This window comes from Delphinapterus leucas, chromosome 7, assembly GCF_059928025.1.
Source record: "Delphinapterus leucas isolate spDelLeu-1000000601 "Yukka" chromosome 7, BTC_Dleu_Yukka2, whole genome shotgun sequence".
NCBI classification, from domain to species: domain Eukaryota; kingdom Metazoa; phylum Chordata; class Mammalia; order Artiodactyla; family Monodontidae; genus Delphinapterus; species Delphinapterus leucas.
Genome location: NC_143135.1, coordinates 43,680,137 through 43,707,415, shown reverse-complemented (window position 1 = coordinate 43,707,415; position 27,279 = coordinate 43,680,137). Strand labels below are relative to the sequence as shown.

General features: G+C 36.9%; 1 protein-coding gene across 3 annotated transcripts in view; it reads left to right on the top strand.

The window, feature by feature from the left end:
• Positions 1-515: 515 nt before the first annotated feature.
• USP47 (ubiquitin specific peptidase 47) overlaps positions 516-27,279 on the top strand; it is a 121,759-nt gene continuing 94,995 nt past the window's right edge. For all 3 annotated transcript variants that reach the window (XM_089915155.1, XM_022555761.3, XM_022555760.3), the window contains exon 1: positions 516-775. In XM_089915155.1, the coding sequence (XP_089771281.1) occupies positions 737-775 (39 nt within the window). In that variant the 5' untranslated portion in view covers positions 516-736. The remainder of the gene's footprint in view (positions 776-27,279) is intronic.

Sequence of the window (27,279 nt, the reverse complement as noted above, 5' to 3'; positions counted from 1 at the left end):
GGAGGCCAGCCGTGAGGTCCCTTGAGCTGTGCCCTCGGGAGGGTGGGGAGAGGGGAAAAGAAAACGCAGTCCTTTCTGGCTGGGACCGTGTCTGAGCTTAGAGGCCGGGGGGCGGGGGAGGGGGATCTGTGAAGAGGGGGTGAGTTCAGGTGCTTTTCTAACGGGGAGGGAGAGCAGTGTTGGTAGTAGGGCCAGAGGAGCGGCTTTAGGCTCGAGTCTCTTCCTGGTGGGCAGGGAGTCCGAAGAACTCAGGAAGGCATGGAGGACCCTAAGGCCTGGTCCTTTCCTTGACGGCAGAGGGACTCCCGAGATGGACAGTCCAGAAACCCCCTCCGGAAAGCATTTTCTTGGCCGCTCAACTAACTTTATACATCCCGAGGCTAAGAGCTGAGATAATTAGATGCGAGCGACAGCTGTCTCGGCACCTTGGGCGCCAGGCACCTGGCTTGGAGCCCGACGGCCCGAATTCTCGCGAGAACGGCAGCCGCCATTTTTCCATTGATTGCGGCGGGCTGGGGGAGGGGCCGACGACGAAGGCGGCTGCGGCGGCGACGACAGCGGAGCCTTGGGTCGGTGTCTGCGCGGTGGTGTCTGAGGCCCAGGCTGAGGCCTCCTCGGTAGCCCGAGCGGAGTCGGTGGTGAGGATGACGGCCGCTGCCGTTTTCTCCTGAGCTAGAGCCGCCGCTACCCTCCCCCTCCCCCGGCAGGGCGGAGAGGAGCGGCCGGAGTCTGAGCGATGGTGCCCGGCGAGGAGAACCAACTGGTCCCGAAGGAGGTGAGGGGCCAGCGGAGGAGGCTAGGCCCGAGGCCTGCGGCCGCTCTAGGCAGCGCAGGCCGAGGCGAGGGGCCGGCCGCGGGCCCAGCTCGTGGGCCGGCCCGCCTGTGGGGGAAGGAGGTGTTGGGGGTGCATGGTGGGTGCGACGAGCAATTGGGAGACCCGACTGGGTCTAGGGGGCCGGGGAGCGGAGACCTCTCCCCTTGGGTTTCTGGGGCTGGACAAATAAAGGAGCGCACTGGAAGGAATCGGGTCCTGCTTTGGGGGAGAAGGTGGCTTCTCAAGTAGTTATTTAACGCATTGAGCCAAGGTAGAGAGGTGATTTCAAAGAAAACATTCTGCAACACTGGCTGTCGGGCACGACAGGGTGACGGTGCTGCTTCTGGTTTTGACAGTGGCAGTGTATAGCTTTCAGGGCTTGTGAAATCTACACCCAGCTTGAGCTTCGTGGGAGGGCAGTTAACTGCTACGACTTTTTTGAACAACTGTTTCTTACTTGGTAGTACTATGGGCCTGCCTAAATGGGGCCTCCCAATGATCGATGAAAAGTAGTAAATGCGACTTCCCCGTAAAGGTAAGAGATAGCGAAGCATTACCATATGGAGAGCTGAATTACTTTTTGTAGTTGGGCTGTGTACGCCAGTTTGGGTGACTTCTTAAATTCTTAAAAGCAAGTGATATGAGAAGGCTTGACTTCTTGGCTTCTCTTGAATAGTAGGAGAGGATTAATGGTAGAATCCAGCACTGGCCAGGGAATTTCAACATATTAATAGTATCTCTGTTGGCTTTATAAATATCTTCAGGGTATCCAAACGTGTATTTTTAACTGGTTGATCATCAGGCGAATGCTTTGGATTTTTAGTTCTCATATACCTTAAATAGAGGCAAGTGTCCGTTGAAATTAGCTATGTTGGATCTTGATATTTTTGAGTGATGTTCTTAAAAATTCTTAATTTTTTTTTTGCCTTTTTTGGCTGCTTTATAGCAATTTGTTGCTACTTGACCAAGCTCCGACACTGCAAAAGTGTTATTGGAGTTGTGTATGTATGATATGAATATTTTCCCAACATTATCAGATGATTGTTTTGCAAGGACAGTTTTTTTTTAAACTAAGTTATCATGTGTCAGTATTTATTCATCAAGCACCACCAACTCTGCAAAGCAGATAAACAGATGAATTAATCAGAATTCTTGCCGTGGGAGCTTTTAAGGCTACTAAGGAAGGTAACACTAGTATTCATTGAACTCCAAGTAAGGACTAGGTACTTTTCTGCAAAGGTAACTCTCATGCAGGGATGGAAGTGATAGGTGCTATGAGAGATATAAAAATGAATTTTCATTTAGAGCTACATAGTGCTGGTTTTCATTCCTATGAAAAGCAAAGTTATCCTTTATTTTATTTTATTTTTTAAATTAATTAATTAGTTAATTTATGGCTGCATTGGGTCAGGCTTTCTCTAGTTGTGGTGAACGGGGTTACTCTTCTTGTGGTGTGCGAGCTTCTCATTGTGGTGGCTTCTCTTGTTGCCTAGGCGCGCATGCGCTCTAGGCGAGCGGGCTCAGTAGTTGTGGCTTGCGGGCTCTAGAGCGCAGGCTCAGTAGTGTGGCTCACGGGCTTAGTTGCTCTGCGGCATGTGGGATCTTCCAGGACCTGGGCTCGAACCCATGTCCCCTGCATTGGCAGGCGGATTCTTAACCACTGCGCCACTAGGGAAGTCCCTTTCTTAATTTTTTGACCATTAGAAAATATAATATAGGTGGAACTTTGCTTTAAGGAAGCCCAATATTAGGTTTATTTCCCTAATAATTTGATTTATAGAAAACATGGTATAAATAAACACTTTCACAGGAACATACCTGAAATGCTGCCTTTACCTTTTGGATTTTAAAGATTAAACGCCTCTCCTTTAAGACTAACTCCCTTACCTGAGGCTTCAAACTCATCCCCACTTGCAACATTTTTTTTTTTTTCCCCTACTCTTTCTGGACCACATGCCTTTATTTTCTGTTCCCTAGACTCATCTTCAGTCTTTTCTTTTTCCCTGACTCCTTTTTTGATTCCTGGAAACTTGCACAGTACTCTCAAATCTCAAAAGTCTGTCACTGTTTTAGCTAGCTAAGTAATTCATTCTTTTTTGATGGCCATACTTCTCTTCTTGAATTCTTGCCTGCTTCTCTTCCTTGAATTTTCTTTTGCATTTGATACTTAAAAAAAATTCCTTGATTTTAGTAATACTGTACTTTGGGGCCTTTTGCCCCCTGCCTGTTTGTACTATCTGACCACTCATTTAGTCAATGTCTTTCTCTTTTTGTCTGTGTCATTAATTATCACTTTCGTCTCATCTTTGTCATCCCTTGTCTGGTCTTTTTCAGTAGGAGTAGAATTATATAGTGCTAAAGCTGAGAGAACACATAGTGACCATTTAGTAACTTATACCCCTTCACTTCTATAGATGAGGAAATGAGGGCCAGAAGATTGAAAGTGACTTGTTCAGGGTCACATAATGAGTAAATAAATGACAGAGCTAGGACTAGAACTCACATCCCCTTGATTATACTCTGTTTTACACATCCCTTCATGGAACCTAGAGGCTCCGTAAAAGTAGTATGTAACTCTCTAAGTCCATTTACTATGGACTTAGAAAATAAATTACAGAATTTTAAAATGTCTTACTTCTGTTCTACTGGCTTATTACCAACAATTTGGCGGGCTTTTCTTTTTTAGAGAACCTCTGACACTTACTAGATTTAGATATTGGTTAAATGTGTGCATCCATGTGTGTGCAGTTGTTGAACGAATAATATGTTATTCTGGTCCCTGAAGCTCAAGGACAAGTGTACCTTAGAGGACTGCTGAAGAAGGCAGCTTAATGTCATGCAGGGCTTGGCAAACTAGTCCCTGGGCCAAATTCAGCCCACAGCCTGTTTTGTTTGGCCCATGAGTTAAGAATGATTTTCAAATTGTTGAAAAAAAATCAAAATAATAAAAATAATCTGTGACACATGGAAGTATATGAAATTTAGATTTCATATATTTCATTTAGATTTCATTTAGATTTCGTATATTCATTTCAGTATTCATAAATAAAGTTTTATTGGAACACATTGATGCCCATTTATTTACTATTATCTATGGCTGTAGCAGAATTGTGTAGTTGATACAGATGCTGTATGCAGGATAAGTTTGAAACTGTTTAGCTTGATGTTCAATGCCTAGTACACTTTGATTCTGGCCACAGTCTGCCCTTTCAGCTTATCTCTTCTTCCTCAAAACAAGTTTTTAATGCAGCCAAACAGGTTTTTCTCTAACTTGCTTTTCACTTCTATTTGTGCTAACTCTTCTTTCCTACTTCTGCCCACTGATACAGAACATTCATACACATCTTTCCCTCAGTACCTCATTTATTCTAAAAAGCCTTTTCTGACCGTTTAACCTTAAGGATTTCTCCTTCTTAGAAGACTTTTATATATGAATAGAATTCATTTGGCAATTAATAAATAGTGCTTTGTGACATCTATTATGGTCTCAGACTGTATTTTATTATTATTCATTATGGATTTCTTGACAGCAGAGATCTTTGTGTGTGTCTGTCTCTTTCTCTCTCTCTCTCTTTTTTTTTTTTGGTATGTATTATAGGTCTAAGACAGTGTCCTTTCTGAAGGACACTGATCTTCAGTAATATTCATTGATGTGGTTACAGGGTTGCAAGGAAACTTAAGAGTTCTAACCAATTTCCCCTGCTTGGATATTTTTCACAACATCCTTGGCAAACTGTTTTCCAGCCTTTGCTTGAATACCTTCATGACATCTCTGATAACATCTTTGTCTTAGAAGAGATCTGTTTTAAGTTTTTGAGTTGAGAGAAGTCTAGATCTCTGTAGCTGCCATCTTTTGATAGTTGCCCCTGAACAACAGAGAAATCTTAAATCATTTTGCATAGGACAGCTTTTTCTCATTGTTGAAGAGGGGGGAGGGGAGGAGGACTGAGCATCCACAGTTCTTTGTTTCTCAGTTGCTTTCTTTTAGACATAATCCAGTGTTTTTAATATTTCTCCTAATTGTTGTACCCAGAGGAGAGCAAAGTGAGTGTGGTCTGTTCTTTGTGGTAAACAACAAAGCATTTCACCTCACTTTTTCACTCTACTATATGTCTTTGAATTGTTTTATATTGATGTTGACTTTGAGATCTCTTTTAATGTCATTCCACTTTCATTTATTGCATCATTGTTTTTATTATTCTGTTTCCTTATAAGGATTTGTGACATTAATATTTGTTGTGTACTCACCGTACGTTACTGTGCGCTGCCATATAGGGAATATTTAGATAAAATTATTTTTTCCTCAAGTATTTTATAGTATAATTAAGGATAAAAGGTACATATTACTAATAGTTTTAAAATAATACTTTCACTGCAATACTTAAAGTGGCGTCCAAGGAGTATATAAATGTAGAAAGGATAGAAAAATGAAAGAAAAAGAATATGTAGTTCCATATCTCAGTAGATTTTTTTCTGCCTCTCTTTTCCATATAATAAACACTACTTCTATCTGGAACTAATGATGATAATAATAACCAAAATTTATTGAGCATTTATTATATGTCACATACTGTTGTATGTGCTTTGTGTGTATTAACTCATTTGAACTTCACAATGACCTCATAACTATATCAGGGCCGTTGATATTGAGAGCCCTCAAAACATTAAAACAACTTGTTTTTCATCTCTATTGTCTGTTTTTTTAAAAAAATAAATTCAATTAATAAATATTATGGAACATGTCAAATGAGTATTCTTTTAATTTGTATGGCTTCAGCCTTTGATTGTAATTTACACATTTATATCTACAGCCCTGACCTCTCTTCTAGTTTCGGATTTCCACCTGCATACTAGATATCTCTACTTGGTTGTACTCTAGGACCTACAGATTAAATATGTGTAATATCAACCTCATTTCTCTCTCCTCTCTTCTCATGTCCTCCTCCCAGCATAGTTCTTTGTATTCTCTTGTTCAGTTAGTGTCATCATCATCTGTTTATTCGCTGAAGTTGGAACAGTTTTTTGACTCCTCCTTTTTCCTTTTTTCCATATATAGTTAAATTGTCACTTGAAAAATATCTCTTGTATCCTTACCTTTCTCTTCGTGGCTCTGCCTCTATTTTCTCATTCAAATGTAGCCCTTTTAAATGGTCTGCGTTCTTCTAGGCTCTTTTCTTTCGTAACCGTCCTCACCACAACAGCCATTACTTTCTAAAACGCATGACATTATGACTTACCTGTTTTAAAGTTTATAATTATTACCCTCTGATTGCAAATTGAATACTAGGTAATATTAATAAACACTATGCACCAGACACTGTGCTAAACAATTTACACACTTACTTAATATCTATAAAGCGCTTTAAGGCATCTCTTATCTTTCATTATGTATTTTATAGATAGAAAGAAAGTAAGGCTTAAAGAGTAAGTAACTTGGGCTTCCCTGGTGGCGCAGTGGTTAAGAATCCGCCTGCCAATGCAGGGGACACGGGTTCGAGCCCTGGTCCAGGAAGATTCCACATGCCGTGGAGCAACTAAGCCCATGCGCCACAACTACTGAGCCTGTGCTCTAGAGCCCGCATGCCACAACTACTGAGCCCACGTGCCACAACTACTGAAGCCCACGCGCCTGGAGCCCGTGCTCCACAACAAGAGAAGGCACCGCAATGAGAAGCCTGTGTACCCCAACAAAGAGTAGCCCCTGCTCGCCGCAACTAGAGAAAGCCCATGCACAGCAATGAAGACCCAACACAGCCAAAAAAAAAAAGAGTAAGTAACTTATTCAAAGTTGTATAGCTGTTTGTTTCTAAGTCATTGTGGCCTTAATCAGTAGGAAAGTCCTTCATAATGTAGCCTCAGTTGATTTGTTTTTTAAAATTAATTTTTGTCAAAGTTATACATGCACATATTGAAAAGAGTTGAATAACTCTGCTCTGCAGATTCTCCCTCCCCTTCATTTTGGGCTCTCCGGAGGCAGCCACTTGCTACTCATTCTTTTGATATTTATCTCCATATTTCAAAATAGTATGCCTGTAGTTTTCCCTCGTGATTTTTTCAGTTGAATGGATTGTCTACGGACTTCCCGCAGTGGAAGATTCGGTTTACCACTATCCCCAAACACAGACACACTTCTCAGTTCTGCCCAATCCTTCCAATATTGTCATATTGCAAGTTGTTTGGATACATCAAGTTTCAAAGTTTATATCAATGTCACTGTATTCATAGTTGAGCCTTGTAGTTTATTGTGATGATTTTTCCTTCCTGTACAGTATTTTGTTTTCCATGAGTTAATATTTTCTAAGAATTTGCTTTTGCTTTGTTTTCTATGTATTTATCATTAATTTAACCAAGTGGTTCTCAATTGGGGGCAACCGAGAGGATATTGGCTATGTTGGGTAGGTGAGGGAGGGCAGGAGTGTGCTACTGATATCTAGCGAGCAGAAGCCAGCTATGCTGCCAAGCATCATCCTGCACTGCACTGGACCGCCTCCCACGACAAAGAATTATGTGGTCCAAAATGTCAATAAAAACTCTGATTTAGTCCAAACTCTCAAGTGTATGAGTCTTCTCCTTATGTTCACAACTACCAATTTTTTGATGAATTTTCTTGAATTGCAGCTGCTGTCTTAGATTTGCCTTTACAATCATCTTAGAAGTTTCTGTCAGGTCTCTCTTGTATTAGAGCTCCTGGTTCTGTATCTGATGTCTTCATCTTTCTTTGTGTTCTCATTTTGGAGGACCACTTTCAATAGCTTTCTGGATGGGCTATAATTTTTTCAAGACTTCACATGTCTGAAAATGTTTCTACCCTCTTGCTTTATAGATAGTTTGGCTGGGCAGAGAATTCTCGGTCAGAAATAATTTTCTCTCAGAACTTTGAATACATTGCTCCATTGCCATATTGTTTTCAGTGTTGCTGTTGAGACATCAGATGCCTAGAAGATTTTTTTAAAATTAATTAATTAATTATTGGCTGCGCTGGGTCTTCGTTGCTGTGTGCGGGCTTTCTCTGGTTGCCGCGAGCAGGGCCTGCTCTTCGTTACGGTGTGCAGGCTTCTCATTGCCATGGCTTCTCTCTGCCACGGCTTCTCTCGTTGCAGAACACAGGCTCTAGGTGCGCAGGCTTCAGTAGTTGCAGCACGCGGGCTCAGTAGTTGTGACGCACAGGCTTAGTTGCTCCGCAGCATGTGGGATCTTCCCGGACCAGGGATTGAACCTGCGTCCCCTGCATTGGCAGGCAAATTCTTAACCACTGCACTACCAGGGAAGTCCCTGCCTAGATGATTTTGAATCTTACTTTTCCTCTCTGGAAGCCTGGAGAACCTTTTCCCCTAGAGCTCTGAAATTCCTGTATTATGTGTACAGGTCGGTTTTTCTCCACTTCTCCTGGGTTCAGGGTAGTCTTATTCAATCTGATATTTGTCTCATCAGTTCTGGGAAATTTTCTTAAGTCATTTCTTTTGTTTCTTCCCCTTCGTTTTCTCTGTTCTCTCTCTTGAATTCCTATTATTTAGGTAATGGGTCTACTGCCTTGGTTTCTCTAATTTTCTTCTGTTTACCTCTATTTTCCATTTCTTTTCCTTTTTCCTCTGTTTTCTGGGAGATTTTTCTCAATTTTATCTTCTGATTCTTCTACTAAGGTTTTATTTCTGCTATCATGTTTATAATTTCCAAGTACTCTTTTTTTTCTGAAAAAGTTTTAATATATCCTGATATATCCTGTTTTTGATATCCTATTTGTTTTATGGACGCAGTGTCTTATCTCTCTTAGGAAATTATTGATACTTTTCTTCTCTGCATATTCTCTTTTCTCCAAATTTCCTTTTTCTGTTTGTTTGCTTTGGGCTTTGTCTTTCATATTAGATGCTTTTTTTAGATGTCTGGTATTCCTTGGAACTCAATGCTTATTTAGAAGAGGGGCCTTAAAAAGCTGAATGGAAGCTCTGCCAGTGGGTAATTATGGTTTTCCCTGTACTTTAGATATGTGTGGTTAATTTCCTTGTAGACTCCCAGTGACACGTTTTTCCCTTGTGCTGAATTGATTTCCCAGAAAAGATTTCTTATCTTTTGCTTGGAGAGAACAAGCTTGGGAGCTGAGTAGGAAACGGGGTTGTGGGTTTCATCATAAAGTACATGAATACCGTTTCATTTACTTCTCCAGTTTTCAATGTGGCAGCCCTCAAATTTGATTGCACCTGGCATCCTCTAGTCCAGAGATACCTTGTTTTATGCTCTTCTGAGATTGCTTAGTCTTTTGCCAGCAAGGGTCAAAGAGTAAAAGAGGATCTGGGAGTTCTGACTGCTTCTTAAGCAGACTTTAATCTCTTATTCTAGCTTGGACTTCACTCTTGCTCCCAGAGTATCGGAAACTGCTAGTTCCTGAGCCTTTTTGGGTTTTTTCCCCTTTTTTCTTTTTAAATTTTTATAGAAAGCTTGAAAAAAGAATACGCAGAGCTCCCATATACCTGTCACCAAGCTTCTCCTCATGGTAACATATTTTATAACCACAGAACACTTATCAAAAGTAAGAAATTAACTTTAGTACAATACTATTAACTATACTACAGAATTTATTCAGATTTGACCAGTTTTCCACTAATGTTTCTTTTTATTCCAAGATCCAAATTCAGAGTCCCACATTGAATTTTGTTGTCATGTCTCCTTAGTTTCCTCTTATCTGTGACAATTTCTCAGACTTTACTTCTCTTTCATGACCTTGACATTTTGAGCAGCACTAGTCATTTTTGCAGAATCGCCCTCAATTTGGGTTTGTCTGATCTTTTCTCATGATTAGATTGAGGTTATTAAAGAGAAGGCTGTCACAGAAGTGATATGTCCTTCTCTGTGCATCATTTGGCGGGGGGACATGATGCTGATGTGTCCTACTGTGATGTTAACCTTTGATCACTTGGTTCAGGTGATTCTGCTAGGTTTCTCCACTGTAAAGTTACTATTTTCCTCTTTAATAATTACTAACTACTTTGAGACCATGCAGATATCCTGTTTCAGCTTAAACTTCTGCCCACTAGTTTTAGCATCCATTTATAGATCTTGTTACTGTTGCATTCTAATAGTGATTTTCTGTTTCCCTCATTATTTCTACATTTATTAATTGGAATTCTTTTGTGAGGAAGAGTTGTCCCTTCTCCCACATTTATTTACTTATTTATTTATGTCAGTATAGACTTAAGATATTTATTTTATTCTTTCGATTATAACCCCAAACTATTGTTATTTATTTTGTTGCTCAAATTGTTCCAGTCTTGGCCAGGGGGAGCTCTTTCTGGTTGGCATCTGTGCTCATCCTTGCCTTTTGAGCACTTCAGTACTTTGTGGCACCACATAAAGCTTCAACCCATCTTATACTTGCCCTGCCCCAACCCTGCAATCAACCACTTCTCCAGAGAGTTTAGGGGTCTTTTGGTATAATTGTAACTGTGGTATGTCCTGTAAGCCAGGTGTCTTTGTTTTTCTAGGCTAATGTAGGTTTCAGTCTTCTCAGGTGTAATTGTCACTACCACTTGTTCTGCTTTCTAGCTTCTAAAATTGTTTCTGGTTTCCTATGGATTTATGCTCTTTAAAAATTTTCTTTATTCTTGTTTCAGAGAGGTTTTGGGAAGCTTTTGAGCTAAATGCTTGTATTCAGTTTGTCCTCTTTGACCAGAAATTCTTAATGTTTTTGTTATCTCCTGCCCCAAGCCAATTTTGTTTTAGCCACATTCAACCACATTAGTTGCTGTTCCCTGATGTGCTGTATGCTTTCAAGTGTCACTTGCCCTGAGTGAATAATATGAAATGTTTTTTAATACCTGCTTTTCAGGGAGTTTTAAATGGGTGAACTTTGATTTTACATGAAAACTATTTAAGTACTTTATTAAGTACATTTTTAGGATTCTTGCCTCTTATTTTCCATTTTTTGGATTAGTCACATAAATGTTTTGTGTCTTAGTACCAAATATTGTAAATTTTTTGCCAAAATGGAGGGGAGAGGCTTAGTGCATTTCTAGAGTACTAACATACCATCACCATCATAGCCCAAGTTGAAAGAAAAGATTGTATTGAAAATAGGGGGTTGTGTAGCACAGGGAACTCTGCCCAATATCGTGTAACAACCTAAATGGGAAAAGAATTTGAAAAAGAATAGATATATGTATATGTATAACTGAATCACTTTGTTGTACACCTGAAACTAACACAACATTGTTAATCAACTGTACTCCAATATAAAATAAAAAGTTAAAAAATAAAATAAAATAAAAAGTTATTGTCCAAAAAAAAGAAAAAGAAAGGGGGTTGTGAAAAACATAGTATTAAATATACATTAAAATACCTATTGTAAATTTAGGTTCCAGAAGACATCGACTTTAAAAACTTGATTCATTGGTATTAAGGACCTTATTCAGTTCAGGCAACATGATAAGTGTCATGATATTCAGAGGCATATTCTTTTATGAGGCTTATTACATGGATTTTAAAGTGTTCTGTCTAGGTATTTCTGCTTAGAATCTAATTTTGTACAAACATTCTCCACTGTAAATGATGTGCTTTTTCACATCAAGATTCTTAAAGAATGTATTTTTCCTGAGCCTGCTTTTCTGTCAGTATAATGGAAGAAGGGATGGATATAGGTGTAGTGTAAGTGAACAGATGTCTCCTCTCTGCTCTACTGAATACTTCTGTTTACTTTGTCTCAGGGTGTGGGAGCAACAGTAATTGCCCTGTTCTTTTGTTTAATGGAACTAAACTGAAACAAGCATACCTAAAGTAGCCATGGACAGGAACATTTTCATTGACATAAAACTGTTGCTGCAATCCACTGTCGAGAGTGTTGAGAGATTACTGTTTTTATGAAACTTACTGAGATATATGTCTTGAATTTGTTTTTTGTTGTTGTTTGTTTGTTTGTTTTTGACCATGCTGCACCGATTGCAGGATCTTAGTTCCGCCACCAGGGATAGAAAGCAGGCCCTGGCAGTGGGAACACTAAGTCCTAACCACTGGACTGCCAGGGAATTCCCAATATGTTTATTTATTTATTTGTTTGTTTTGGCCATGTCATGCAGCTGTATTGAATTTTTTATGTTTTTAAAAAGCAAGCTTTTAAAATCCTACCCAACCAGCAAAATCTAGCCCTTCTTACTACTATAAGAAACTTTTCCTGATTCTCCTCTTTCAACCTGATAGCATTTTTCTAACCCTGAAATCCCATAACATTGTAGCTTTTGACATTTGAAAAATTATAAGTTAATACCTTTATTATTTGTGTTAATACCTTTATTAGAAGCTCTTCAAAGTCAGGACACAACAGTCAGCGTGCCTGGGTTCAACTTCCAGTTTTGTGACCTTGGGCAAGTTATTTAACCTACCATTACCTAAGTTAAATGAGGATACTAGTAACTACCTCCTAGGGTTGTTGGGAACGGTTAATGAGTTAATACATACAAAGTGTCTTCCACTTAATAAGCACTCTTATAAATGTTATCTGTCATAATAAGTGTTACTATCTTCATTACTGTTATTACCTTCATCCTGTATTCTCCCTAGGGGCCAGCATAATGTACTGTACATTGTTGTTGTCCAATATGTATTGATTAAATAAAAATGAAGTCATATTTTAGTTATTAAATATGCTTAGTTGTTTGAAGTCGGGGATCTGATATGACCTGTCAGCATAAATCCTAAATGATTGTTCGATTTGACAGGTTCTTTTATATTATCAAGTAAGACCTGTTTTTGCTACTTTTTGATAGTTGAAACATGTGACAAAGTACAAATGAAACTTTTTAGTCTAATGAGATCCTAAGAAAAATCGGTTTAGTGTATATAGATATTTGTTGAAATAACTTACTAGATCAACAAGTTATTTGTGTATAAGTTTCAGTGTGAAATGTTATTTTAAAGCAGGATTCATGTTAAGAATAGTTTATTTCTGGGAGAACTTTATGTGTTTGATAATTCTGATTTTCAAAAATTCTAGAGTATAACCAGTTGACATGGATAGAAGAACCAATTAACCTGTCTATTTTTGTCAGTTGTATTACTGATTGTGCTTTAGATTTGATGCTGTGTAATTGACTGCTATAAGACTTGCAGAGTCATTCAAATTAGCAGAAATATAGTGGCTTTCCAGTAGAGAAGAACTTAGGGCTAAGTGACATAATTAAGAAAAAAGATCTGGAATTTAAATCTTTCTGTATACAGTGAGCCCAGTACTTTTGGTTTAGCTTTAAGGAAAACCATGGACCTCATTTATCACCCAAGTGAAATTTTCCAGTATAACCAAAGCATTGTAATTTGACTATAAATACCTTTCTTGTTTCAAATGATATTACCTATTTTTATTTCATCATAAATACGCTTTAATTATTCTTAATGTAGATTTCCATAGTTCTGGATGCGGTCGAATTCATTCAGTTAAGCATTGAGTTAGTAGCTGCCAAGAACCAGAGAATCAAAGATGAATAAGGAATGTGACCTAGTTCTAGTTGCTAGTCTAGTCTGGGAGACAAAAATTTGTAATGAGGCAAATGCATAATTTGGAAATAAAGTGGGACCATAGAGGAGGGAGCTACCAGCTTTATCTAGGGGATCCTGTGAGAATGTAACACTTAAATTAGGTCACAAAGGATGACTTGACTGCCAAGTAAAGAAGGAAGTAAGAGCTTTTAGTTAGGAGAAATGGCATTTAAAACACACAAGTCTGTAATGCATTTTAAAAGTGGCAGAAAGTTTGGGGTAAATGCATGGGGTGCCTGGGGTTGAGTGAGAGAAGATAGTTCTGACAGATTGTGTTTTAAAATTCTGAAGGCTTTGTATGCCTAAAAGGAATTTAGGTTTTTATTGTGCAGAAATTAGTGGGCAGGAAATGTTTTTTTCGCAGAAAAAGTTAACCAATTTGTTTATAATTGTTACAAACAAATTCAGTGAAACTTGTTTGCTGAAACATTGTTTACTTGCATGAATGTTTTATATCGCTGCATTAATATTAAACATTTACACACAAATGAAAATGGGGCAAGGCAGAATTGGCTATAATACCGATTCTCTCACCTGTTTTTTTTTTTTTTTCATTTGCAGTCATATAATTAGGTACTTTTTTTTGTTCTTTTAAGAATAAAATGTTTCCCTTTCATAATGCATCTTAAGTGCATTCTCCACATTTGAGTCATCCTGGCAGGATATCCTTTGGCATAATTGTTACATATTTGATATGGATAACACACAGGTAGGTATCTTCAAATAGGCTAACTAGATAGGCCTCATTTGCCTCCAGAAATGTGCCAGTAGCTGCACTTCGGTAGTGTAGATCTGGTTTGAAGTCCTGAACACTTGCAAGTGAGAAGTTCAGTGTACTTCAGGGACAGCTGCAGTATAAGGCTTGTAAAAATGTGGTTTCTTCACCTTTTCAGTATAAGACATATTCTTGTGAGTGACTTTAGTAGCTGGTTGCTTTCTTGAGTGCTTTACCACTGGCTTTTTACAGGCATTTGTCTTGGTAGGAGCCATAGTACACAGAACTCCCTGTTTATACCCCCTTTCTTTTCGGCAGCTCAACAGGCTAAAGTGGCACTGGTGCTAGAGTGATGACTGGTGGCGGCTGCAGCAGCAGCAGCAGCAACTGAGAACACCGCAAGGAGTGTTAATAGGGGATTCATGAAATCTTCCCAAGGATTTCCCCAGTGCTCCAAATTCAATTGACTTTAATATTTTACTGAGAGGAGCTCTTGATTACAACCCCAGTTCCAGGTTGCATTAGAAAGTAGAATTTTTGTATGACTTACCTGGTAAAAGATACGTATTGCTTTAGTAAATATATCAATACATAAACTATCTATGAATTCATATACATTTCTTCCATTTTATAGATATAAAATGTCTACCTTTTTATGTGTTTAGGTATTTTAATTTTGTTGCCTTTAATTTTACGTACACCAAGTTGTATAATTTATTACTTTATTTATAACACTTTGTGGTAATGAAAGGGAATTGGTGAAAAATTAGATACCTAACAATGAAGTCTCTTATTAAAAGACATCTAAGGGATTTCCCTGGCAGCCCAGAGGTTAAGACTTTGCCTTCCAGTGCAGGGGTTGCTGGTTCGATCCTTGGTCGGGGAGCTAAGATCACACATGCCTCGTGCCCAAAAAACCAAAGCATAAAAACAGAAGCAATATTGTAACAAATTCAGTAGATACTTTAAAAATGATCCATATCAAAAAAAAAAGACATCTAAGAAATATTACTGCTTTAATTTTGACATCTTAAATTCACGTCTTGAAATATTTATTTACTATTACATTTACCATTAACATAACACAAGTATGATTTTTAAAATTCTAAGAAAAATAGACAGTGATGCAGAAAATATTTCTACAATTCAGTAATATGATTTAACAGTGGAAGGGAAGTAGTAGTTCGGTATTACAGCTCCTTCATTTATAGGGGAGGAAAACATGAAGGCTGTAAAAACCCCATAACTTACTTAATGTCTCAGGTAGTGGAAGAGCTAGAATGAGACTTTTTTGAAAAAATCAAGTTTACTGAGGTATAATTTATATACAGTAAAATTTGTTCCTTTAAGGCATACAGTTTTATGAATTTTGACAAACTTATACAGTTGTATAACCACCACCACAGTCAAGATATAGAACATCTCCATCACCTTAAAAAAGTTTTCTCATGCCTCTTATAATCAACCCCACCTCCCACCTCTAGGCTCTGCAACCACTGATCTGTTTTCTGCCCTCATGTTTTGCCTTTTCCTCATATAACTGGAATTCAAATAGTATGTAGCATTTTGAGTCTGACTTTCATCTAGCGTAAAACTACGATGTTTATCTATGTTATCTGTTGTATCACTAGGCTTCCTTTTTATTGTCCAGTGTCACAATTTGTTTATCCATTTATTAACTGGTGGACATTTGGGTTATTTCCAGGTTTTGGTGATTCTGAATAAGCTGCTACAAATATCTGTGTACAGCTTTTTCTTTTGGTAGACATATGTCTTCATATGGTAAGTGCGTGTTTAACTTCGTAAGAAACTGCCAAACTCTTTTCTGAAATGGCTGTACCATTTTGCATTCCATTGAGCAGTGTATGCACATTCCAGTTGCTCTGCCTCCGTGTTGGTACTTGGCAATGTCAATATTTTTCAGTTTAGTTTTTTAATCATTCTAGTTAGTGTGTAGGGGTATCTCTGTGGTTTGAATTTGCATTTCTTATTGACTAGTGATGTAGTGTATCTTTTCATTTACTTGAAGTTTTTTATTAAGCCTGCTTTTAAAAAATCATTTTATTTGAATATTACATATTTAAAGTTTTGCTAGTACTGATAGGAGAGAGAAGTAAAAAGAGTACCTATTCTCAAGGAGTTGATTTACATAGAGAAAACTGGTAATTGTGTTAAAGAGTATGGCTGTAATTTTGACAGGCTTCTTGAGAAAGGGGGTCATATATTAGCTTTCTGGTGGAGAGGATAATGGTTTGGGAATCAGAAAATGCTTTGGTTTGGCTTTGCGTTGCTTATCCTTTCTGGGCCTTTTTTTTCTTCTTCATCTCTGAAATGAGGGAGTTGGACTAGATAAGGTATAAGATTTGTCTCTAAATTATAAATCTACATAAACTGTTTGGTAGTAGTTTTTTGCTTTTTTTTCAGTAGTAGGTTTTGTGGGTTTTTTTTTTTTTTTTGCGGTACGCGGGCCTCTCACTGTTGTGGCCTCTCCCGTTGCGGAGCACAGGCTCCGGACGCGCAGGCTCAGCGGCCATGGCTCACGGGCCCAGCCGCTCCGTGGCATGTGAGATCTTCCCGGCCCGGGGCACAAACCCGTGTCCCCTGCATCGGCAGGCGGACTCCCAACCACTGCACCACCAGGGAAGCCCTGTTTTTTTTAAAAAAAAAATAATAAATTTATTTATTTTTGGCTGCACTGCGTCTTTGTCGCTGCGTGTGGGCTTTCTCTAGTTGCGGCGAGCGCGGGCTACTCTTCATTGCAGTGCACGGGCTTCTCATTGCAGTGGCTTCTCTTGTTGAAGAGCATGGGCTCTAGGCGCACGGGCTTCAGTAGTTGTGGCACTTAGGCTCAGTAGCTGTGGCTCGTGGGCTCTAGAGCGCAGGCTCAGTAGTTGTGGCACACAGGCTTAGTTGCTCCATGGTACGTGGGATCTTCCTGGAACAGGGCTCGAACCCGTGTCCCTTGCATTGGCAGGAGGATTCCTAACCACTGTGCAAACCAGGGAAGTCCCTCAGTAGTAGGTTTTTAAATTATGTAAGAAGGCTGTGCAATCAGAAAACAAAGATCTTTGCAGATCTTTCCTGTCTGATGAAATTTCTATTATCCAAAAAAGATCATCTTCTGAAATTTTAAATAATATAAGTTATAATATAAATATTATAGTTGAGAATTATATATTTCTTTTTTTTAACACTTTTAAAAAATTAATTATTTATTTTTGGCTGCATTGGGTATTCGTTGCTGCACACAGGCTTTCTCTAGTTGTGATGAGCAGGGGCTACTCTTTGTTGAGGCGTGCAGGCTTCAGTAGCTGTGTCTCTTGGGCTCTAGAGCGCAGGCTCAGTAGTTGTGGCTCACGGGCTTAGCTGCTCTGCAGCATGTGGGATCTTTCTGGACCAGGGCTCGAACCCATGTCCCCTGCATTGGCAGGCGGGTTCTTAACCACTGCGCCACCAGGGAAGTCTGAGAATTATATATTTCTAAAGTCTGTTATAAGGATGGTAGCTGACAGTTCTATGATAATACATTTTGTATGATACTATATTATTATCATTTATGGAGCATTTTTAAGATGTTCTCTCTTGATCTTCAGAAAAACTCTTTGTGAACCATGAGAGTCAGAGATAAGTGACTTGCATAGGATTACACGGCTAAAAGAAAAGTAGCCACCTTGACCTAAGGGTTCTAGCCTAGATCCTTTGCCTCTGCACTACATTGCTCTTTGCACTGTAGACCATTCCAGTAGGAAATAAAATCTTTAAATTGTTTTAAATAACCTTAACATTTTTTTCAGTTGTATAATTTCATGTTCAGGGTATTATAAAATTTATTATCCATGCTTCTAAATAAAAAGCATGGTAACACATAATATAAAAATCTACTTTGATTTAGTAGTAATGCAGTAGAACATTCAAGACTTGTAAACAAGTCAGTTGTATCACAAGCTGAGTCACTGCTTGTCAAGAACAGCCTACTCACAGAAGAAAACTTAGCTGTAATCAAAAATAAAGATAACAGGAATAGTAAAGGATATATTATATACCCTCCTGAGAGTAGTTTAGTTTCTAAGTATAGATGCCTTAACAGTGGGTTACCCATTAACAGTAGTAGAACAACTGTTAAAAGGAGTATGGCAAAAGTGGGAATGGTGTTAGGATAGAAGTGAGAGGAAAAATACTATTATCATAATTTTAATGACACAAATATATTCAACATTATGAAGTCATCAGAAAGCTTATATTTCTTAGGAGATCTGTGTTCATATGTGACCTTAGGTTTCTTAATTTGTTGTTCATCTGTAAAATAAGGACCTTGATCTGATGTCCAAAGGTTCATCCATCTTTAAATATATGTATTATAGTTCTGTGTGTGTGTGATGAGTCATCTGATTGATTGCTTCTTAACTGTCAAATGAAATATGTTGATCATAGTTAAATAGATTGTAAATTACTCTTTTAAAGTGCTGAAACTTTACACTGTTACTTTTCTACTAATCAATCGAATGAGTACTTGATGTAATCTGTTACAAGAAAAAATGTTACAGAGTTTTATATATTTAGTTTTCTAATTATGTTATGCGGGTTCTGGGAGCTTGATTTATGGGTATTTTAGAAGGAAGTGGAATGCAGGATTCTGAGGGACACCTAATACTAGAGCACAAAGGCAGGTATGAAACTATGTATTTTTACAGAATTTTAAAAACAAATGTTATATGTTGACAGGCAGTTGATGTTATCATGTTCTATATTAGTTTAAGTTCAGAAAATCCATTCCATGATATATTAAATAAGTACCTGTTAACATTGCAAGTTAGTTTATCACAGAATCTGTATTTAACTAAAATAGTAAAGTAGAATGTACTTACAATTTTTTTATGCCTTGAACTAAGCTTTTAGAATAGGTACAGAGTCATCTTTTAGAAAATTCCTATATGAAGATTTGAATTTGAAGAAACTCAATATATATGAAGAAAGCAGGTTAAAGCAGGGAGTGATTATTATCAAACTTCCTTTAAATAGTAAAAACCCTTGCAGTAAAAAAAATTTCAAAATTTAAAATCATTTTGGAAACTTTTCAGAGTTTCCAAAATCAATTCCATTTTTAAAAATTTACTTAGAAGTTTTAAGAGCACACTATGCTTCCAAAAGCATCAGCTATAACATATTATGAATTATTTTCCTGAATGAATATATTTTGTTTAGAGAATTCCCTAAAGGACCTTAGACTTTCTGCTTCTGTGGTTTGTTTTTGGTAGTTAAGATTTTAAAGTATCCGTTTTTATTTCTAAGCTAAGTAGAATCACACTTAATCTGCTTATGTTTCTTCCTACACAGTTGTTGTGGTCTTTATTCATGTTCATATTGTATCTTTATGATTTTCTGAAGTATTTACGTACTCCTGACTAATCTCCTCAATTCCTTGGACATATTTGTTTGTTTGTTTTGAGTATATTAAGAAGAAGAGCTACATTCTGTTTTTTAAAAAACTGATACAAACCTTAGATATGTGAAAGAATTTTTTTTATTAGAGATTTGAGCTTAAAATGAAATATTATGAAAAGCTATGGTTACGAAGACTGAGCCATTTGGGGGAAGTTACAGAGGATGCTAGTGGAAATGGACTTAACGTGGATACTAAGAAAGTTTTGAATTTTTGTTAGTAAAATGTCATTTGTATCACTTTCTGATTGTAATGATTAATAGAGATGTTTTATTATAAAGGCTTGACTGTTTAGGAATGCTAAACAGAAATGGGAAATGTGACATATTTAAATGATATACTATTAAAAGTTTCAGAATACCTACATATACATTCTTAGTCATTTGATTACTTTCCATTCTACACAGTAATGTCTTTAATGTTAACTTTTGAATGGAACAAATCATCTGTTTATTTTGATGATTAAATTATTCCATATTTGGCCAGTGAGAGCCTTTTCAACTGGTTCCTGTGTCCTCTTGACATATCCCATCAATGTTGGAGGATGTCCTTACTTTCTGGCAGCGCAGGGCATTCCAAACTCTTTGTGTATTTTCCCAGCCCTAACACTAACATCAGCCATTTCTACAAAGACCTATGGACCCTTTTTGTGGAGAATCGTATTGAGAAACCAAGATCTGGGCATTAGATGTGTTTATTGCTACAGGGATGTCATTGCTTCTAGGTACTCTCAGTGGAAGGAGGTAGAAAATATGCACAGACATGTATATAAACATGAAATCTGTTTTTATTTCTATATCTGTTTCTCTCTAAATGTATGTATATATACAGTCAAATCATCTGTAAGTCCTTAATCCATAGGCAAAAAAATTTTTTTGGTTTACAAGAAAAAAGGGAAATTTATTTCATGCTTATACATATATTTATATATATCCATAATATATTTTATGCATATTATGTGTCTGTAATACAGAACCATTGGAAACCCAATTTGCAGACAGTTTTGCTGCTTCCACAAATTTTGGTCGTAAGTTCTCTAATGTTTTTAAAAAATATATTTATTTATTTATTTTTGGCTGTGTTGGGTCTTTGTTGCTGCGCGCGGGCTGCGCCGGGCTTTCTCTGGTTGCCGTGCGCGGGCTTCTCATTGCAGTGGCTTCTCTTGTTGTGGAGCACAGGCTCTAGGCGCGTGGGCTTCAGTAGTTGTGGCTCGTGGGCTCTAGAGCACAGGCTCAGTAGTTGTGGCGCACGGGCTTAGTACCTCTGCAGCATGTGGGATCTTCCCGGACCAGGGCTCAAACCCATGTACCCTGAATTGGCAGGCGGGTCCTTAAGCGCTGCGCCACCAGGGAAGCCCTACTGTGCTAGTTTTGTCATTTGTTTTCTGTAGACTCATCATTCTGTTTGCTGTACACACTAGGAGTATAGTCCTTGGAATCTCCCTAGATCTTTTTCATGTACTGTTGTTCAGGAGTGTCTTGGCTATTCTTGTAGTTTTACAGATTTGTACAGGTTTAAGAATAAGCCTGTTAGTCCTCCCTCAACCCCCAAAACACACACACACACACACACACACACACACACACACACACACACTTGGAATTTTGATTGGCATTACATTGTACCTATAGATTAATTTGGGAAAGTTAACTTTTTTACATTATTGAATCTTCCAATTTATGAACATGACACATCTTTCATTACCTTATCATTTATTCAGATCTTTGTTAATTTCTTACAAAGCGATGTTATAGTTTTTTTCATAAAAGGCTTGCAGATTTTTGGTTAGATCTATTCCTAAGTATTCTATAAGATGCTATTGTAAATAGTTTTTTTACTGCATTTTAAATCTGTTGTTGGTTTATTGGTTTTTTAATGCATAGAAACTTTGATAAGCTATTATTAATGGTAATAATTTATACGAAAAGTATTTTGGGTTTTCTAGGTAGACAGTCATGACATCTGTGTATAATGACTGTACTTCCTAATCCATTTAGGTTGTTTTTCTTTTTCTTCCTTATTGAACTGTCCCTTTGGTACAGTGTTGACCAGAAATAGTGACTAGTGTGCAACCTTGTTTTGTTCTTAAAGTGAGAGCTTTCATCATTTTGTCATTAAATGTGTTTGCTGTAAATTTTTGTAGATGCACTTTATCAAGTTAAGGAAATACTCTTCCTATTTTGTTATGCATTATCATGAAAAGATGTTTATTTTCAGATGAATTTTCTGTATTGTATCTGTTGTCATGATTTTCTCTCTTAACCTGTTAATGTGGGGCATTATGTAAATTGATATTTCCAATGTTAAATCAACCTGGTTGTGATGTATTATGCTTTAATACATTGCTAGATTCAGTTTCCTAATACTTGGTTTCACGTATTTTGCAGTTTTCATGAGTGGTATTGTTTTATAATTTTCCTTTCTTAATATTAGTCTTTTTAGAGTTTAATATCACATGTTAGCCTCATAGTATGATTTAGAGAGTGTTCTTCATTTTCTATAGCTGTGAAGAAGTTCTGTAAAAATCAAATTACCTTTAGAGTATTTGGAAAATCTTAGTAAAATCATCCAGGCATGGAAGTTTTTCTTGTTCTTATTGGAAGATTTTTAACTACTGACTCAATCTGTTTAATGACTTGAGCACTATTGTGGTTTTCTTTTGTTTTCCTTTGAGTTTGTTTGATGACTATTATTTTTCTGGGAGTTTATCCATTCCATTATGTTTTCAGATAAGTTGGCATAAATTTGCTTGTGGCATTCTTTTATCTTTTGTTGTTGTTGTTGTTGTATCTAATAGTTACATCCCCTTATTATAATATTTTTGTGCCTTCTCGTTTTGGGGGATTGATCTTACCAGTGGTTTGTCATTAATTAGGTTTTGTTGTTGTTCAATAAAATCAGCTTTTGGCTTTGATAGTTTTCGTTATAGTATTTTTGTTTTCTATCTCATTAATTTCTGCTTTTATCTTTTTATTTCTCCTGTTCTGGTGCTTTAGTTACATGACATAGATTTTGTTGTTGTTTTTGTTTTCTGCTTCCTGGAGACCAGCCACAGCCCCAAATGCCAAATAGTAGCAGAGAACTGACTATTTTTTCAGCTCTAGATTTTTGTAGTTCTTCCTGGCTTTTCACTCTATCTTACCTCTGCCTAGTACCACAAAGGCTCACCTATTTTGCCAGGAAAGCTCCCTGCTTCTCCCCTGCCCCCCATATTCTGTACAAGTTTGATATGTTTCCATTATCATTTGGTTCTAAATATTTTCTATTTTCCATTATTCTTCTTTGACCCATCAACTAGTATATGTTAATTTTGTAATTATGTGATTTTCCTAGTTGCCTTTTTGTTACTGATATTTAATTCAGTTGCATTATAGTGAAACAAAGTGTTCTATATGATACCAGTCTTTTGAAGTTTATTGAGACTTGCTTTATAAAAAAGCCGAGTATCAGGTCAGTTTTTATAAATATTCTGTGTGTGCTTTGAAAATATATATATTTGCAGCTGTTAAGTATAGTCTTTGCATGTATCTGTTATATGAGCCTTGTTAATTTTGATGTGTGTTTTTCTGTAATGTTGTTAATTTTTTGTTTTTGGTTTTTTTGGTCTATTAAACCTATCAAAAACGTGTATTAAAATCTCACACTAATATGTTGGATTGATTTATTTTTCATTATACTATCAGTTTTTGCATTGTATATCTCAAAGCTGTTTTATTTAATATATTCAGGCATTTAGAACTGTTACATCCAGGATAATCCCCCATTTCCAGATCCTTAACTTGATCATATCTGCAGTCTTTGCCATAGAAGGTAAAATTTATAAGCTCTTGGGATTAGGACATATTATCTTTAGGGACATGATTTAACCTATTCCATTATTGTTGTTTCTTTTTCTTTTCTTTCTTGGCTTCTTTAGGTTCAAATGATTTCTTTCATTCCACTTTTTTTCTGTTGGTTTGGACATTATATACTGCTTATATTCTTTTAGTGTAAGTGTTTTTAAAATTAACTAATTTAATATGCACAGTTACCAAAGTCTAAAATTAATTATCTTTAATTTCCTCTTGAATAGTGTATGGATGTTAGAATGCTTTAATTCCAGTAACACCCTCACTTGTATGGTATAATTGTTATATACTTTAATTCTCTCCTTTTTTTTTAAACATAGAAGACATTGTTTAGTTTACCCACCTATTTGTCACTTCTTTTGCTCCTCACTTTTTAAAATTGTGATAGTATACACATAACATAAAATTTACCATTTTAACCATTTTTATGTGTGCAGTTCACTGGCTTTAAGTGCATCCACATTGTTGTGCAAACATCACTACCAGCCATCTGCAGAACTTTTTTTATCTTCCCAAATTGAATCTTTGTATCCATTAAGCAATATCTCTCCCTATCCTTCCTCTTCCTCGTCCCTGGCAACCATAATGCTACTTTCTGTCTATGAACTTGACTTCTCTCCTTCTTATATAAGTAGAATCATACAATATTTGTCCTTTGTGTCTGGTTTCTTTCTCTTACCATAGTGTCTTCAAGATCCATCCATGTTATAGCATATACCAGGATTTCATTCCTTTTTAAGGCTGAATGATACTCCATTGTATGTTTATGCCCACATTTTGTTTGTAATGTCATTCGTCAATAGACATTTGGGTTGTTTCTATTTTTTGGCTATTGTGAATAGTGTTGCTATCCTGCTAAAACGTATACTGTTTTCCAGTGGAAGCACCATTTCACGTTCCCATCAGCAGTGCACAAGGGCTTCAGTTTCTCCACACCCTCCAACGCGTTAGTGGGAATTTTGTTTGCTTGTTACCGGTTTTTGGTTTTGTTTGGTAATAGCCATTCTAATGGGTGTGAAGTGGTTATCTTGTATTTTTTATTTGCATTTTCCTAATGATTGGTGATATGCTTGTTGGCTCTTTGTATATCTTCTTTGGAGAAATGTCTATTCAAGTTCTTTGCCTATTTTTTAACCAGGGTTTTGGGGTATTTGTTGTTGTTTTGGGGTTGTTAGAATTCTTTATATATTCTGGATATTAATACCTTAACAGATACATGATTTGCAGGTGTTACCTCCCATTCCATGGGTTGCCTTTCTGCTCTCTTGTCCTTTGGTGCACAAGCATTTGAATTTTAATGAAATCCAATTTATGTATTCTGTTGTTGTTATTGTCTCTGCTTTTGGTATCATATCTAAGAATCACTGTGAAATCCAGTGTCATGAAGCTTTTCTCCTATGTTTTCTTCTAATAGTTTATAATTTTAGCTTTTGCTTTTAGATCTTTGATCCATTTAGAGTTAATTTTTGCAGCTATTTGTTTATTCTTGTATCCCACTCCTTTGTCAAAGACAAAATAACTACTTTGGGACCAGAATTTAAACACTGAGTAAAAATGTTACTACCAAAGAGGGAACTAGATCTAGTACAGAGACATGGGAGTGAGGAAGTGACACAGGACTCAAGAGAGGGAATATGGTTTTTTAAAGCTGAAATCCATGAACAGTCTTTTTCTCCATGCCTATGATTAGCTGACGATATATTGGGTTGGCCAGAAAAGTTCATTTGGGAAACACCCGAACAAACTTTTTGGCCAGTCCCATATAAGCACTCTGTTTAGACATTGCATGTGCATTGAGCTGGTGGTGGTTTTTCTAGAAAGTTGTCCTCCTGGTGACATGATTATGGCACCATAATAGTTGTTTAGTAGAAATCAGGTATGTCTCACTGTTGTCAGGCTAGATCAGAATTCATCTCTTACTCTCTAGGATTACTTTTCTTTCTGCCGATGATACATTTTTTTGAAAGGTTACTGTGAAATATAATTTTCCATAATATAAACAGGAAGACAGAAGAGGAAACATCCTCTCTTTCATCATGAACTTTCAATGAAGTTCTAAGAGCATAGGATGCCTCAAGCTTTTGTAGTCTTTTGTGATGATGAGGATACAAGTCTCTCATAGGTCTAAGAATTGACCTGCCTCAAATGAGTGGTTCTCACTTGGAGTCTCTTATGTGGTTATAGACAGATGTTGACTGGGATTTTAGACCTTAGAAAAGATTCTTAGACAAAAAAAACACTGAGTGCCAAAGCATAAAAACTGGTAAAGAAGAAAAATACCTTTTTAAGGGTTTCTTTAATGAGGATCTACTGGTCATAAAAATCTTTGGTTTTGTATTCCTAAAAGACATTTTTGCTGTATATAGCATTCTGGGCTACCAGTTACTATTATTTAGAAGATTAAGGGTATGCTTCAGTCTTCTGGCTTCCATTTTTGCTGTTGAGAAATCAACTGAAAATCTAATTGTTTTAGTTTATTTAAAGGTAATCTCTTATTTCTCCCTGCCTGCATGTAAACTCTGTATTTACTTCGCTTGAAATTTGTTGGGTTTCTTGAATCTGATTTGGTATCCTCCATTGGTTGTTGAAGTTCATCATGTATTTAAATTTTCTCTACTTCCATTCTCTCTCCCTTCTCCTGGATGTATCCTTTTTACTGTATCCTTCATGCCTCTTTTGCTCTAATGTTTTACGTTGTTCTGTCACTAAAAGTTTAGAAAATTTTAGTTCTATTATATGAGATTCATTAATTCTTCAATATTTTAAATACATTTAAACTTTGTGATTTTTACTTTTATTATTATATCCTTTTCTAGGAATTCTGTTTGTTACTTTTAAAAGCCTGCTGATTGCCAACGTCTACTCATGAATTCAAAGTTCTTTTTTATTTCTTGAAGCATATTGTACATTTTTCTTTTATAATGTTGCCAATAGTTTCAATGTTGAAACTTTTATTGTATGTCATCTGCTATGTTTTATTCTTTGCTGACTCTCACTCATGGTGCCTTTTTTCTTATGTATTTAGTGATTTAAAAAAAACAATTTTGAGCTGTTCATATGTCTTGTAATTGTGAAAATAATTTTTATGGAAATTATATGAGCTTTGGAATACAGATGGCTTCTTTCAGAAGAAAACTGTGATTGTTTTTGCCATGTATCTGGGAGTACTACTGTTCTGGAACCATTTTCCAAGTAATTCTTAACTTGTGGGTTTTTTTTAATACCACACAGATAGTGTGAATTGGGGCTGCAAATCAACATGAGGGCCAGCCTGTGACTATATGTCCTCAGGAGTACCACCCCCACTTCACTCCAAGGTTTAAAACAGGCAATCATCTTTTAGTCTCTAGGAGAAGAGAGGTGGAAGAGTAGCAGGATAGGCAGATGTATTATTTTTAAATTAAACTTTTAATTTTGAGTTAGTTATAGTTTCATCTGTAGTTCTGAGAAATAAAAAGATATCATGTACTCTGTATCCAGTTCCCCCTAATGGCAACATCATGTAAACTATAGTACAATATAACAATAAAGGTATTGGCATTGATAAAGTCAAGATACAGAACATTTTCATCTCCACAAGGATCTCTCATGTTGCCCTTTTATAACTACACTCACTTCCCTCCCACTCCCAGCCCCTCTTTGATTCCTGGCAATCACTTAGCTGTTTTCCATTTCTATATTTGGTCATTTCAGGAATGTTGTATAAATGGAATCTTACTGTATGCAGCCTTTTGGACTTGGCCTTTTATACTTAATATATAATTCTCTGGAGGCTTCTCTGGGTGTCCCATGTATCAACAGTTTGTCCCTTTGCTTATTAATGTCCTTGGTATGGATGTACCACAGTTTGTTTCCATTCAGCTGTTGAAGGACATCTAGATTATTTACGGTTTTTGGATATTATGAGTAAAGCTGCTATAAAATTCATGTATAGGTTTTTGTGTGA